Consider the following 12904-nt stretch of genomic DNA (forward strand, 5'->3'; position numbering starts at 1 on the left):
GAATGATAATTATGACAGATCTGATTAGGCGGGCCGAGTCGGGCGGCTCCGGGCTGCAGGTGCGACCTTGTGCATTCCTGAGTGTGTAAATAAAATTAATTACAAGCGTAGGGGGCGCGCAGCGCGTGACATCAGCGCGCACAGGGGGGACTCCCACGGGGGGCACCCTAATGGAATATTTTCCCCGAGTCTAATAATACAGTTGGTATTGACTTGAGGTAATTAGGGGGATCATTAAAGCGCTTTTCCCGGCGTATTTGCCTGCCTGATCAGATTAGCGAGAATGGGCCTCAGAACAAGCCCTGTGTGGTCTGTCAGGAGAAGTGGAGACAGTGGGAGAGGGTTAGCTAGCGAACATTTGTAGCAAAGTAAGAGCTAGCAACATGCTGTCACTGGGACAAGGGAAGCATCTGTTATCACACAAGGTGAGGACTAGCAAGGTTAGGCATGTGGCTAGTAGGCACAGCACTGGTTAGGCCTTGAGAACTTAACAATGAGAGAGGACTAGTGAACTATTAGAGAGGTGCTCAGTTCAATAGCAAACTGGCTAACACCTGCTCCACAGTAGAAAACATTTGTCATATTATAATGCATTAGAGGTGATGACAAAGAGACGATTTGGAGTCCTGACAGTCGGGGTAGATTCCTAGTTTGGACTGCAGGGTAGGAGGCAGGCGAGGAGGAGGGAGTGGGCTGTGCAATTGGAGACAGATGGGGTGAGAGGTGGCATGTAAGGCGTAAGTGAGAGAGATGGCAGGAGAGACACAAAGTGCTCTGGGCATGCTCAGTGAGACCCCGAGCTCCTGCTAAGAGGAGGAGGGTTCGATGAAACAGGCAGCGGAGAGAAAACAGGCTGGTGGGAATTCCACTGTCCATTAAACAATAAGAGAAAGGCTCATTTCAGAGGGAGGGGAAGACTTACCGTTTGCAAGATAATTCATTCGCTAAATTAATTATTCAGACAGCTGGGTCTCCAGTTCAAGAAATTGTGTCTTTAATAATAGAGAGGATCTGGCCTAGCCTGTTTCCCATGGCAACCTAATAACCAAGCAGGCACAGGAGATAAATAAATAAATCAATTAATAAACAGTCACGGCCTTTTTAGATCCCTAGGGGTTTTGATATGCTCGCTCTGATCTGCCTAATTTGAGGGAGAGAGAGGTGTGAAGAACTGTGAAACAAAAAATGAAGACATCTCGTTGCCTGCCCTCCCAGAGCACACAAAGTACAACTTATGAAAAGTGCAGCAAAATTTCACTGTGTGGCTCCAACACACAGCCCCCAGCAGTTCCTGATATTAAAAAGCATCTGAACACATCTTTGCTGTATCAATCTTATTATCCTAGGATGCCATTTAGTGCCATTTGTACACAACTCTTCATGCAAAACATGACTTCTAACACACTGACCCCAAGTGGCTTCTCAGTAACAGACAAACCTCTGAACGGGCACAATCTAGAAACAGACTCCCAAAAGGTCAGCCATCTGCCCCTCTTGTTAAACAGCCATTGGATGGAGCAGAGTGATAGAAGTGGTGTGTGTGTGTGTGTGTGTGTCATGTGTGTGTCATTGGTCTGGTCTGGTTGGATGCCAAAGATCTGAGATTTAAGCTGAGAAAAGCGTTTGAGCCCCAATAAAACACGCAAGACAACGAAGCTGATTCTACCTCGAACGGGAAATTTGTCATTTTTCAAACATGACGGAAGTCGTTCCAGTTATTCTGTCATCCGACTCCCTTCCGACTCATATCGGTGTCCCCACCCGCCTACAACCACCTCCACCCACTCCCCCACCTCTCCAGACCAACAAGGCACTCACCCCCCCTCACCACCATCACCACCCCCCCACCCCTCCACTCCAGGGACTGCCGTGCCAGGCGGGTGCAGGGTGACAGATGGCATACACCAACCTCCCCCCTCGCTCTCCCCTCTCCCCCCTACTGCACCAGCCCCCCTGCCCGGCCCCCCCGGTGGCGCAGCGGCGGACCAGATCAGTGCCATTCTGTCTCATTAGAGCCTGGCTAATTAGCGTAGCCTCTTCCAGGGGAGAATGAGCGACTGAGAGAGAAACAGAGAGAGAAAGAGATGGGGAGAGAGGGCGGTGTTGGTGGCGGTGAATGCGTTCTGTACTCTTCTGGTCATTGAGGAGTCGGAGGGCTTTGAGCCCCGCCGTGCGCAGGACTCCCAGGGTGCTTGTTTTATGACAGCAGGGACTCTGATTCTATCCATTGCGCAATTCCTCTCAGGAAGTGTTGAGGATGTTTGGACATAAAAGTCGTGTCAAAGGAATGCCCCCAACCCGCTCCGCCCCACCCTCGGCTAACCTCCCATCGCTCAACTGAACATTAGCCGCCCTCTCTGCCAGGCTAGCCAACACAGCTAGCCTCCCCTGTTAATGCGGATGAAAACAAAGCACAGTAGCTTGCTAGATAGCGCCCAAGTCCTGCTCAGCCAGTCAATAATTTTGATGTCAACTCCAGGCAATACAGATCGCAGCTTCCACCTCTGCAGGCTAAAATGAAATGGGCCGCTTGGCGAGTAAAGCTACTTCTGGCAGCGCCATCGCTGGATTCGAAACAGTAGCGCGCAGATGTTTTCTCCAAGTCTGACATCTTCTGAAGCTAAATTGAGATGGAGCAGTCTTGGAGCAGGTCGATCAGTTAGAATCACTGAGGACAGGATCATGAATAATGACTCAGATTTTATCAAAGAGTGAATGTGATATCTGTCCTAATAAATCTGAATTGCTGCATGGATTACTTAAAAAAAAATACGTGTGCCCAGACTTGGAGTGAATGGCGACCATTAATCTGATAAAGTAATATGGCTTGGGTTAGATTCACTGCTCTATAGTTACTACGCTGAATATGTGGCAGTAAAAGAGTGATTGAAATGCAACATTGAATATGTGAGAGAGGAGGGGCAGTTAAAGGGTGGCTGAGGCCTGCTGTGGTTACGAGCCCTAGGAGAGGACAGGATGGCTGCGTTCCAGGAACCCCCAAACACACACACACACACACACATTCAAATCTGCCTGCACATAAACCCGTATTTGATGCACAGAAAAGCACACACACAACATCTACATACAGTATATACACACACACATCTCAGCAATCCGTAAACTCCTGTTTACTGCTTTCTACCCAGAGGACCACTACTCCCCCTGACCTCCTTCACATCTTTTTATTCTTTTTATCTATTTTCTGTCCTTTAAATCGCCATCACTGTTCTACTCCCCTTCTCGTTATATCATCCGTCTCTCTGCGAATGAGATAAATACGCTGTACATTTATTCTAAATACCCTAAGATTCACGCCATGGTGCATAAATACTCGCACATATACAGGACTGATACCAACAGATCCTGGTCACCTGATCCTGTGCTTGCGTAAGCATGCTGGGAAATCCTAAGCCTGAGCTGAAGAGGCAGAGGTTGAACTGCACACCAAGCTGACAGGACGGTGCCAGCCTTAGTGATGAGGCCTCTTCCCCACCCTCCCCCCACGATTATTTCCCCGGACCCCATATGGGCATGCTGCCAGTCCAGCCCATCCTCCATCCTCATCACCAACCATATCCACACTGCACTCCCAACCCCACTACCAGCAGTCTCTGCTGGCATGGTGCTCTACCCAACGCTTGTGTACTGCTTATTTTCATCCTGCGAAGCTTCAGCTGTCATTTACAGCATGTCATTTAAATATACATTTTGCCTTTCTTCCTGGCTGACTGATTCACACTATAGAAAGCCCATGAACAATTAACAGTGACACACTCAACACCTGGTATACTAGCAAAAATGTCCTTTGTCAACAAAACAATTTTTTTTTTAGTTGCAGCAGTGCCATAGCTTTCTTTCTTTTTTAAAAAATAAGCAACTAGCTAACCTCAGTAGCAACTTAATATTCTAAAAATGTTCTGTTTGTGTTTTTAATATACAACTAACATCTAAACCATAAAAATGTGAAGTTATCATTTATGTTATTAGTATCGGCTGTGAGAAGCAAGTAATTATCGGTTATTGTATCAGCAGAAAAGAAATATGTATCGTGCATCCCTACTATTTTCATTATCAATAATCTAGTTATTACATTCACAATCAATTGGTTGGTCATTAAAATGTCAAGAAAATGAACAGTGCATGTGGACAGAAATTGACTCAAATAATTGACTGAATAGCAGAATAGCTTTAATAAATGTTCTGTTAATGAACATATTCTCTACTGCTTCTCTATAGCATGGGGATCCTACAGCTTCCATTGTATGTATGGAAGGGACAAAAGACATAACATTGAAGGTAAAGTTTATAAAACTAAATGGGTGAAACTACCTCAAATAAAAAAGAAATAAGGCAATTGGTGGATTTTAGAGGAGTTGTGTGGAAACAGAGACTGAAACCAGGGTGCTGGTCTCTGAGTTCAGGGGTCCTGATGGGGAGGAGCAGGCCTGGCCTGGCGGTGCCGGTAGCTGTGGCAATGCCGGCTGGGTAGTAAGGGGGGAGACCAGCTGCCCGGGGAGCGCCCATTACGAGATGGAGCCAGAGATAAGTGCTCTCCCAGGCCCCCTTTCACAGGCATAATTAGCACACTTCTTATCTGCTGCTCAATTCACATTCACACCCGCCTGCCATGAATGGAACGTGAAAGAGAGGCAGAAATCGGGGGAACGGGAGAGGTAGAGGGGCAAGACAGAAAGATGGGAGTGAGGTGGAGAAGGCAGGGTGGAAACCTGTTCCCAGACAAACCTTCATTTGAGAAGAGAGAGACATGTGCGAGTTAATGCTGCGACCGCCTCGCTCTCCCCCTTTCTCTTTCTCCATCCTTCCAAGGAGTCTTTGAACTCCTTAACAAAAACAGTGGTTTGTGCATCAAACTGCAATTTGGTAAAACAAAGCTATCTGGGGGTATAATCATCCTAATCAGCAAGAAAAAAATAAAGCCTTTGCAGATATTTCTAGATTATTCCGCCCTTGGTGATCTATTTCTCCCCCACATCTTCTTCATCAAGCACAATTGTGGAAATCTTCCCAACTCTGCCTCCGACAGACACATGAAAACCTTTAATAATAACTCCTTAGTGCGACATTTTTTAAATTACTTTTAATAAAGAGTTAAACTGGTGCTGTGTTTCCAACACACACAGGCTTGTATTGTGTGAGCGCCCTGCTCTCTGGGAGAAGATAACAGGGGCCCCATCGTCTTACTGAGCGGAGCTAATATAAACAGGTTTGTTTGGTGTTGAAACAGTGTCGACTGCTAAACTCCAAACCCACAATAAAGAGGACATGTGTCATTATGTCGATAAATCATCGCGGTGATGCACTGAGACAAGTTTAGTTGGGGTTTGATGGTTATTACTTCTTTTCACCGTTAACTGTTTCATGTCACATGTTCATCTTATATTAAATATGATATCTTTTTCTCTCTGTAAACTGGGGTGGGTGTCAAAGGTCACACAGTCTCAAAACTAAATGATCTTTATTCTCTGCCTTCCATTTTTGCAAGACATTCATCAGCCATGTGTTTGTATGCAGGTTTAGAATTAGTTTTGTATTCATCACGGATTGGGCAGTAAGAGCTACTTTACAAAGTCTGATCTTGGGAAATGATTAACAGTATTTATAAATCATGCTGCTTTTAAATCAATAAAGAGGAAGTGAAATCTTTGTTTGAAAAAATTATTTTCACAGACTCGATGTTGGATATTGAATAAAGACCATGTTTCATGATATATTTTTGCTTCAGTGGTGAAAAAAGAAAGAAAGCTCTTTGTATTTTGCAATTGAAGCTTGAACCAAAATGGTCTGTTTGGTTTTTCTGGAGGAAGACAATGACTGGGAAGCTGCTAACAGAAAATATAGTTGGTATATTGCCATCAGAGCTTTGGATGTGCAGAAAACCTTCCTCCATCGTTTTATTCATTGAGCTGTTTAGTGTGTGTTTCAGTACCTGGCTCTTGGAGGCAGCCACCTTTGCGAACAGCGCCTGGGAAACTTTGGCCCTCTTCATCTCCTGCTGGATCTCATCGTAGATGGTGGAGTTGATGTTGAGGATGCAGCTCTCAGTTTTGCCGTTCCACTCGCTGGGCAGAGGCGACGGTTTCACCTGGTTGATCAAATGAAGGCAAAGGAAATTAGATAAGAATCCAACACAAAATCCTATACATTTCCCAATTAAAACTTTGCCAAAAATGTGCCAGATATGTCCTCGAATTGTCCTTTCCTTTTTCCATTGTGTGCCTGGCATGAGTCACCTGAAGATTTATAATACTTTATGCATTTTTCTAGAAAGTGTTTTTTTGTGTAACTGAGAAACAGTACTTTTCTTTATTTTTTAAGATTTTTTATTTTTATTTTTTTAATCAAACTAGGTTAAAACACACACAAACTAAAACTCTATTTGATCCAGATCTAGTTACATTGTAAAATAAATTCACATTTTGCTCCTATAAATGCCTCTGAAAAAAACATGGAATTGCATGTTAGGAGATGATAAGCTCGAGTGTGTGCGTTATCCATGAGAATGTGTGCGTTTAGATGGGTGGTGGTGGAGGTGTGAGAGGTGAGGAGGGTGGAGTTATTTGCTCACAGGGGAAATGCCCACAGGGATTCGGGGATTCCAGTCCTCGGGCCTCACGCTGTTACAGTCTTCCCTCCGGGGCTGCAGTGCCGGGAACACAACACAACAGTGCTTATTCAGACTCACATGAAGGAAAAATAAAAGTAATCTGGCTAAACACCAGCACACACACACACACACACACACACACACACACACACTGGAGTGTAGATTACACCCACACACGGCTCCACTGTTACTTTGCTCAAAAACACTTAGATGTGTTGTACGAAATGTTATTATTCTTGTGTCAAGCTGGTGATTAAAAAATAAATGCAAGTCAAGTGAAATCAAATCATCTTCATTCAGCGGCTTGTTGCATCTTGACAAAAATCCTTTGACAAGGTAACAAGTATCTTAATAAAAGCATTACCCAAGAACCATTAGCATATGAATCATTCCATACGAGCCCTTTTGAAAGCAGACATCGACAGGGTTGGGTAAGAGTACAAGTACATGGCATTCAAATAAACCATAATAACACCAACAGCTACTAACTCATGATACAGCCTGTGCTTAAAAACATATATATTAAGGAATTGGTCTAGACACCTGATACGAGCTCCTTTATGTGTTAAAAACAATCACACGATCCGCGAATTTGTGGTGAAACTGGAATGTCTGAGCATTTCTGAGCCTTTCATCCTGTTCTTTTTACGACAGTTCGACGCTGGCTTGTCAGTCTGAGCGGTAGGTTACCATGTCAAGCTAATTGTTAAGGCTGGGACGTGCGCTAACTGGCTTTGGGGGGAGTTGAGCCGACCCATCAGCACACGTGAGAGAAACATACCTCCGCATCTGTTTTTATGAGGCCAATAAAAACCCTCCTCTGTCTCTGGCTCAATTGCCACCCTGGCTGATTTATGTGCTTGAATTCACACCGCATTGCTCCATAGGAGAGGCTGGCAGATGGCCAGGTGTATGAGTGTGTGGACGTGTATGCGTGTGTTTGTTGCTGTGAGAATTGCCTTGTGCAGGGAACAGGTCCACATGATAAATGTCAATGTGTTTAAGTCATACGGGTGAAGTATATTATGCCTTAAGATATTCGATTGATGTGCCAACAGCAGTCTGACTGGCGTGAAAATAAAAACCACAAACCAGAGTTCTGGGTCATGTTTGAAATGGTTACAGATTGCATGGCATGTAGTAGAGATGGTGTTTCTTGTTCAGCCTGAGAATCTGTGTCTGTTTTGTAATGTGTTTCTAGCTCTGTGCACTAAAAGGCCCTCAGTACATTCATTCTAATTCACCTGATGTGATTATTGAAAATCTAAAAACTCAGTTCCAAATCCCTCGCTCTGCTCTGCTTCTGGGATGTTAATAAAAACATTAACAGTGGGCTATTAAGCAAAACAAAATGTGCACTCTCCAACTCTAAATCTCTGTCCAACTGATTGTAAAGATGAGCTGTGAACTGCAAAGTGGCCCTGCTAAAGTTCAGCACCGCTGCTTCATAATGCCACTCTTTCTGTCTTAGGGTTTGTAAAGACAGCAGCTGCCATCATGCTGAGCAGTTTCAGAGGGAGGCTCCATTTCGGAGATGGGTGGGCCTGTGCCTGTGCCTTTCTTTCCTCCACACCTAAATAAAAGCCAAATCTTCAGCGAGGACCGGACAGAGGAGGCCTTTGTCCGCCCCTCTCACCTCCCAGATGCAGCTGACCGCACTTCAAATGGGCTTAAGTGGCAGAAAGTTGCCACATACCTTTCAAATGAGGGACACTGATTTGCGGTGAGGGCACAAAGTTGTGCTGTGGCACGCAGTGATTTTGAAACGGAGGAACGACTAAAACTAAATGATGTTTGATCTTTCACAGAGCTCGTCATCACTGAGTGAGCTATATTTTGAAAATGGGAGGGCTGTTAATGCTGCCTAATGCATGGTAAAAGGTCAAAATTAGCACAAAAAATTATCCACCATTTGTGCACCATTCTCACCTGTGTGGTGAACGCGGGGATGATGCAGAACTCATTTACATGCAGAGGGAATGTACAGTACATCGACAGAACAGACAGGCTTTTATTTATTTCATGTGTTTCCAGACAGGTTGTAGCCTGATACAATGGAAGGGAATGTGAGGTGTGGAGCAAAACAGCGTTCTAGGGTGGTGCTTTTATGCATGCTTGCTGTCGTCACATGAAAACAAAGTACGCTAATGAGCGCAGTGCATGACTGTGTCTGTGCAAGAACACACAACACAACACACTTTTTACACTCTAATAGACTGGATAAGGGACAAAAAGAGCGACATTTTTGTTTAACCTCTTGTCAAGCCTTTGAAACCTGGCTGATGTCAGCGGGCTTGTTACACATGTCTGGATTCGGTCCATGACACCACCGCAAAGACAAACAGTAAATTCCAACACACTGAACTGCTCTCACACCTGCTCTCATTCACTCACTACACACAATATCTTGTAATCACCAGTTAAACAGTTCACACGTGAAGATATCTTGTTTATATGATGAATGAAACCTTTGTGTTGCATGCTTTCCGAACTATGGCTGCAATGTTGCTCCAAATTCTTGCTGACGTGTCAGCGATCTGAACTTTAATGTCACAATAGTCTGACTGTGCAGTAAATCATGGTAGCTATACAAATATTTCTCCGACTCAGAGCTGCTCTGAAGGAAGTAATTATCACTAACTCTTAATGGGTGGAGCCACTAACACAGTTTTTCTTTTAAGGTTGGCTAGCCAGCAAGCTTGAATGGTATGTGATGGCTCAGGTGGGTAACGAGGTTGTGCATTACAGGATCTTTGCAAAATTGATTTTATTTAGTCAGTTAGTTTTGGCCAGATTCTTATTCCCCAGACTTGGATCTATGGTCTTACCACAGCTGATGTTCGTCCTTCCGAAATATAACTATACATGTGACCTACATGGCTGCCTGCTTTGTGTTTCCTGCACGTTTCCACTGCTGATCATTTTTGTTATTTGTTTGCTTTCACCCACATCTGATTCTTTGTTGGTTGGCTGGATGGGTCTTGGCCCAGAGTAGACCCCATTAACTTGTTGGTGTGAATCCAAATAAAGAAACAGATCATGGAAACTTTTTCTCTTTTTTATATAACATTGAGCTTTTTTAAATTCCTTTTTTTTTTTTTTTTTACATTTCAGTTCATTTCTCAGGGAATAATGCATGGATCCTGATGAAAAAAAAACTGGCATATTTATTTTAAGAGGCTGGTATCTATGAGGGAGTAAAATTGTGGATCCAAATAAAAATCTGAATTAAAGGGGACTGTTGGGCCTCTGCTGTGTGCCATTCTAGATGATAATGAAGGACAGTGAACAAGTGCTGATATTTTCCTTTTCAGCAAAGCTAGGAAAAATAGTATTGGGTTATCTAGGAATAAATGCTGGTTCTTCTCTCCATGATTCTCTTTTAGAGAGTGAATAAATGAATGTAAATATGATTACTTTAGGTGCATAACAGATGCTTAACACTGGGTTGCAATGCATGACACGTCTATCTACTGCTGCAGGGGTGCTACAATAATCGATTGGTCAAACCATAAATCAGATCTCACTCTGTAAGCATCTACAGCAGCACCTTGATGGGCTAGTATAAATCTGCCTTCACACAAAGACTTTAAATTCCGGTGCAACTGCTCACAAACCTGTGATATTGTGAAATATCCTGTCTATAGAGCAGCACTGACTCTGAGAAATATTGGTAAAAGAAGAATCAAATCTCGGGTACCTGTACAGGTCGGCTAGGTGGAGTGCTGATGAGTGGAGCGGCGCCCATTGCCGAGGCTGCCGTCAGGCTGCGTTCCCTCTCATCCTGATAGATGCGATCGCGCTCAGCCTCCGGCAGCTGCAGGAAGTTCTGCATGGCGCGCAGGTTGACCAGCAGTGACTGGGACGCTGTTTTAGGGTCCTCCTCTTTGCGTAGAATCTCAGACAGCAAGCCCTGCGTGATGGGGTGGGAGGAGAGATGGAGAAAACAAAGAGTAAGAAAGATGGAGAGGAGGTGAGTGAGCAAATAGAGGCAGAAGGACATAAAAAAGGAAAAGGAGGGGGTCAGGATGGCAGCCAAGAAGGGAATAATCACATTAGAGGATTCTTAAACAAGATAGTAAAGGAGAGCCATGAGTGTAAATGGAGTCTCTAATGACAATGGAGATTTGACACTCTTAAACTGTAAACTAATTCTACCTCTGAGCTACTTAATTTAGACCACAGTTTGTTGATCCTGAGTTTCTGTTCTGTTGGGTCACAGGCTTCCCCTGTGACCCCTAATTAAGACAGTGCCTCCACTTCCCTCTGACTCAGCTTTCTCCTCCATCATTACTGTTGTCAAATCACATTATCAAGGTTAGCTTAATGTTCTCCCGTGCTGCTCGACATCCTCACGACTCGGTACAGAACTCTTGCAGGAAAAAAATAATTCAAAAAATCATAGCCTTTTATCTATGCTCATTCTTGGGTGTAAAAACTACTTTGTTAAACCCTCTCTGTGGCCTTTGCACCCTTTTGACTTCTTGTCTTACTCGTGTGTAATTTTGCAGATCTTGGACATATTCTTTGAGCCGTATGTTGTTTTGGATAAGAGCGGCAGCTACTCGCCTGAAATATGACAGTCTTGTACGACATGCAATCAGCGTATCCTCTGTTTACTTTTCAATAGCGCTCAATTCCATCATTATGAGACGGCGATGACTCCATTATCAGAGATGTGTGATTGGGCCTTTTCATCAGCTCTTGGCCACACACTGTGCAAACCATCGCTCTGCTTCTCTCACCATCAATAGGTGTGATTTGGTAATAAAACAAGGTGATGGGGAAAACATGCTTGTGCTTTTATTTTTATATATTTATGTGGAGCAGGCAATTCCTCTTGTGAAATGAGCAGAGCTGCAAATATGTGCTGGGTGTCGTTCGTCTGGCAGTTAAAACGTATAGAACCACATGTCATGTTTAAAAAGGTGCGTCAGTGGCATCCAGACAAGTTAGAACAGATTCTCAAACGTAATTTGACTCAGAGTGACGTTTTAATGGCGAAGGGGACTGTTCACCTACTTCCACGAGTATTCAGGGGATATGTTAGTGGCGTTACTCATTTGTGTTTGTACTGCGTGCGTCTGCATTCTTCAGTGTTTGCATGCTTATCATTCTTCACATCAACCCTCTCTGTCTATCTCTGTGGTCAATCAGTTTCCTTTCCAAAAAAAAAGAAAAAAAAAGAAGACAAGCCTCAATCCCTCCCTCCGCCTTCTCTGATCCACCTCCTACATGGAGTGCCGCCTCTTCATGTCACTACTCGAAACCCCCACTCCCCCCTTTATTAACGCAGACTCGTAGAAAAACACAAGTCTAATAAATAATCCTGCAAAGGCAAACTCTCCAACGGCACATTGGGCTAATTCCTCGTATCAGCCACAGATAAGACTCTGTTTGTGTGGGAGCTTGCAAATCTGCACAAAAACACCACAGTCTGACGCCACTATATAAAAAACACACACACACACACACGCACACACACGCACACACACACACACACACATTAATTTTTTGGGTGGAATGGGGGGGCTGTTCTAACTCTAATAGATCCTTATCAATTTCTGTGTTTTTGTCTCTTTTCACACAGTGACTTCAAAGCAAATGCAGTCGTAATGAGGTTTGCTGTCACCTCTTTCCACCAGCCCCCCTCTAATACAAGACAGTAGGTTTTAAGACATTGTCACATGTGTGTGTGTGTGTGTGTGTGTGTGTGTGAGGCCTCTGACTATGAAGTGAAACCACATATTTTGGCAGGGAGAGAACGCACGCCATGACCGAGCCCGGGTCTTTCACATGGCAGTCTGCCAGCTGTCTTGAAGAACAGTAGAGGTGCTAGATTACTGGAGTGAGAATGAATGAGATATAAACTGTGAAAATAAACCAGTTCAAACACCAGGCCCTGCTTTGTATTTCTTAGTAAAGAGAAATTGTTTAATGACTTCCTTAATGTGGTTTGTGTCCACTTTCAAACAGGATGCTGGTGTGGAATCTCTAAACGGCGAGGGGGAAAGAATTTAAGTGTTTTGTGCAATTAGATTTCAAAAGGAGGATTGTTAAAAAATTTACAATTTTGGATGGACACTAGTCACACCCTGTGACTTTAGTGGTGCTGCATGATGTTTCTTCCAAAAATTCACTGTTTTTCCAGAAACTTCAAGTGCACTTAATGGCTACTGTTTGTTCTCTACACATTTTATTACCCTGTGAATATGAGTCAGACGGGGGCATAAAATTAAACATAAAAAATTAAATGATACAGAAATAAATTGAATT

General features: G+C 43.8%; 1 protein-coding gene across 7 annotated transcripts in view; it reads right to left on the reverse strand.

Moving 5' to 3' along the window:
• The window catches only part of satb1b (SATB homeobox 1b), a 63784-nt gene that overhangs the window by 15273 nt on the left and 35607 nt on the right, over window positions 1–12904 (reverse strand). For all 7 annotated transcript variants that reach the window (XM_030393729.1, XM_030393733.1, XM_030393734.1 and 4 more), the window contains 3 exons: window positions 10329–10541; window positions 6590–6661; window positions 5951–6106 (listed from right to left, as the gene is read on the reverse strand). In XM_030393729.1, coding sequence (XP_030249589.1) covers window positions 5951–6106; window positions 6590–6661; window positions 10329–10541 — 441 coding nt within the window. The remainder of the gene's footprint in view (window positions 1–5950; window positions 6107–6589; window positions 6662–10328; window positions 10542–12904) is intronic.

The sequence above is a fragment of the Sparus aurata genome, chromosome 17 (assembly GCF_900880675.1).
Source record: "Sparus aurata chromosome 17, fSpaAur1.1, whole genome shotgun sequence".
Lineage (NCBI taxonomy): Eukaryota > Metazoa > Chordata > Actinopteri > Spariformes > Sparidae > Sparus > Sparus aurata.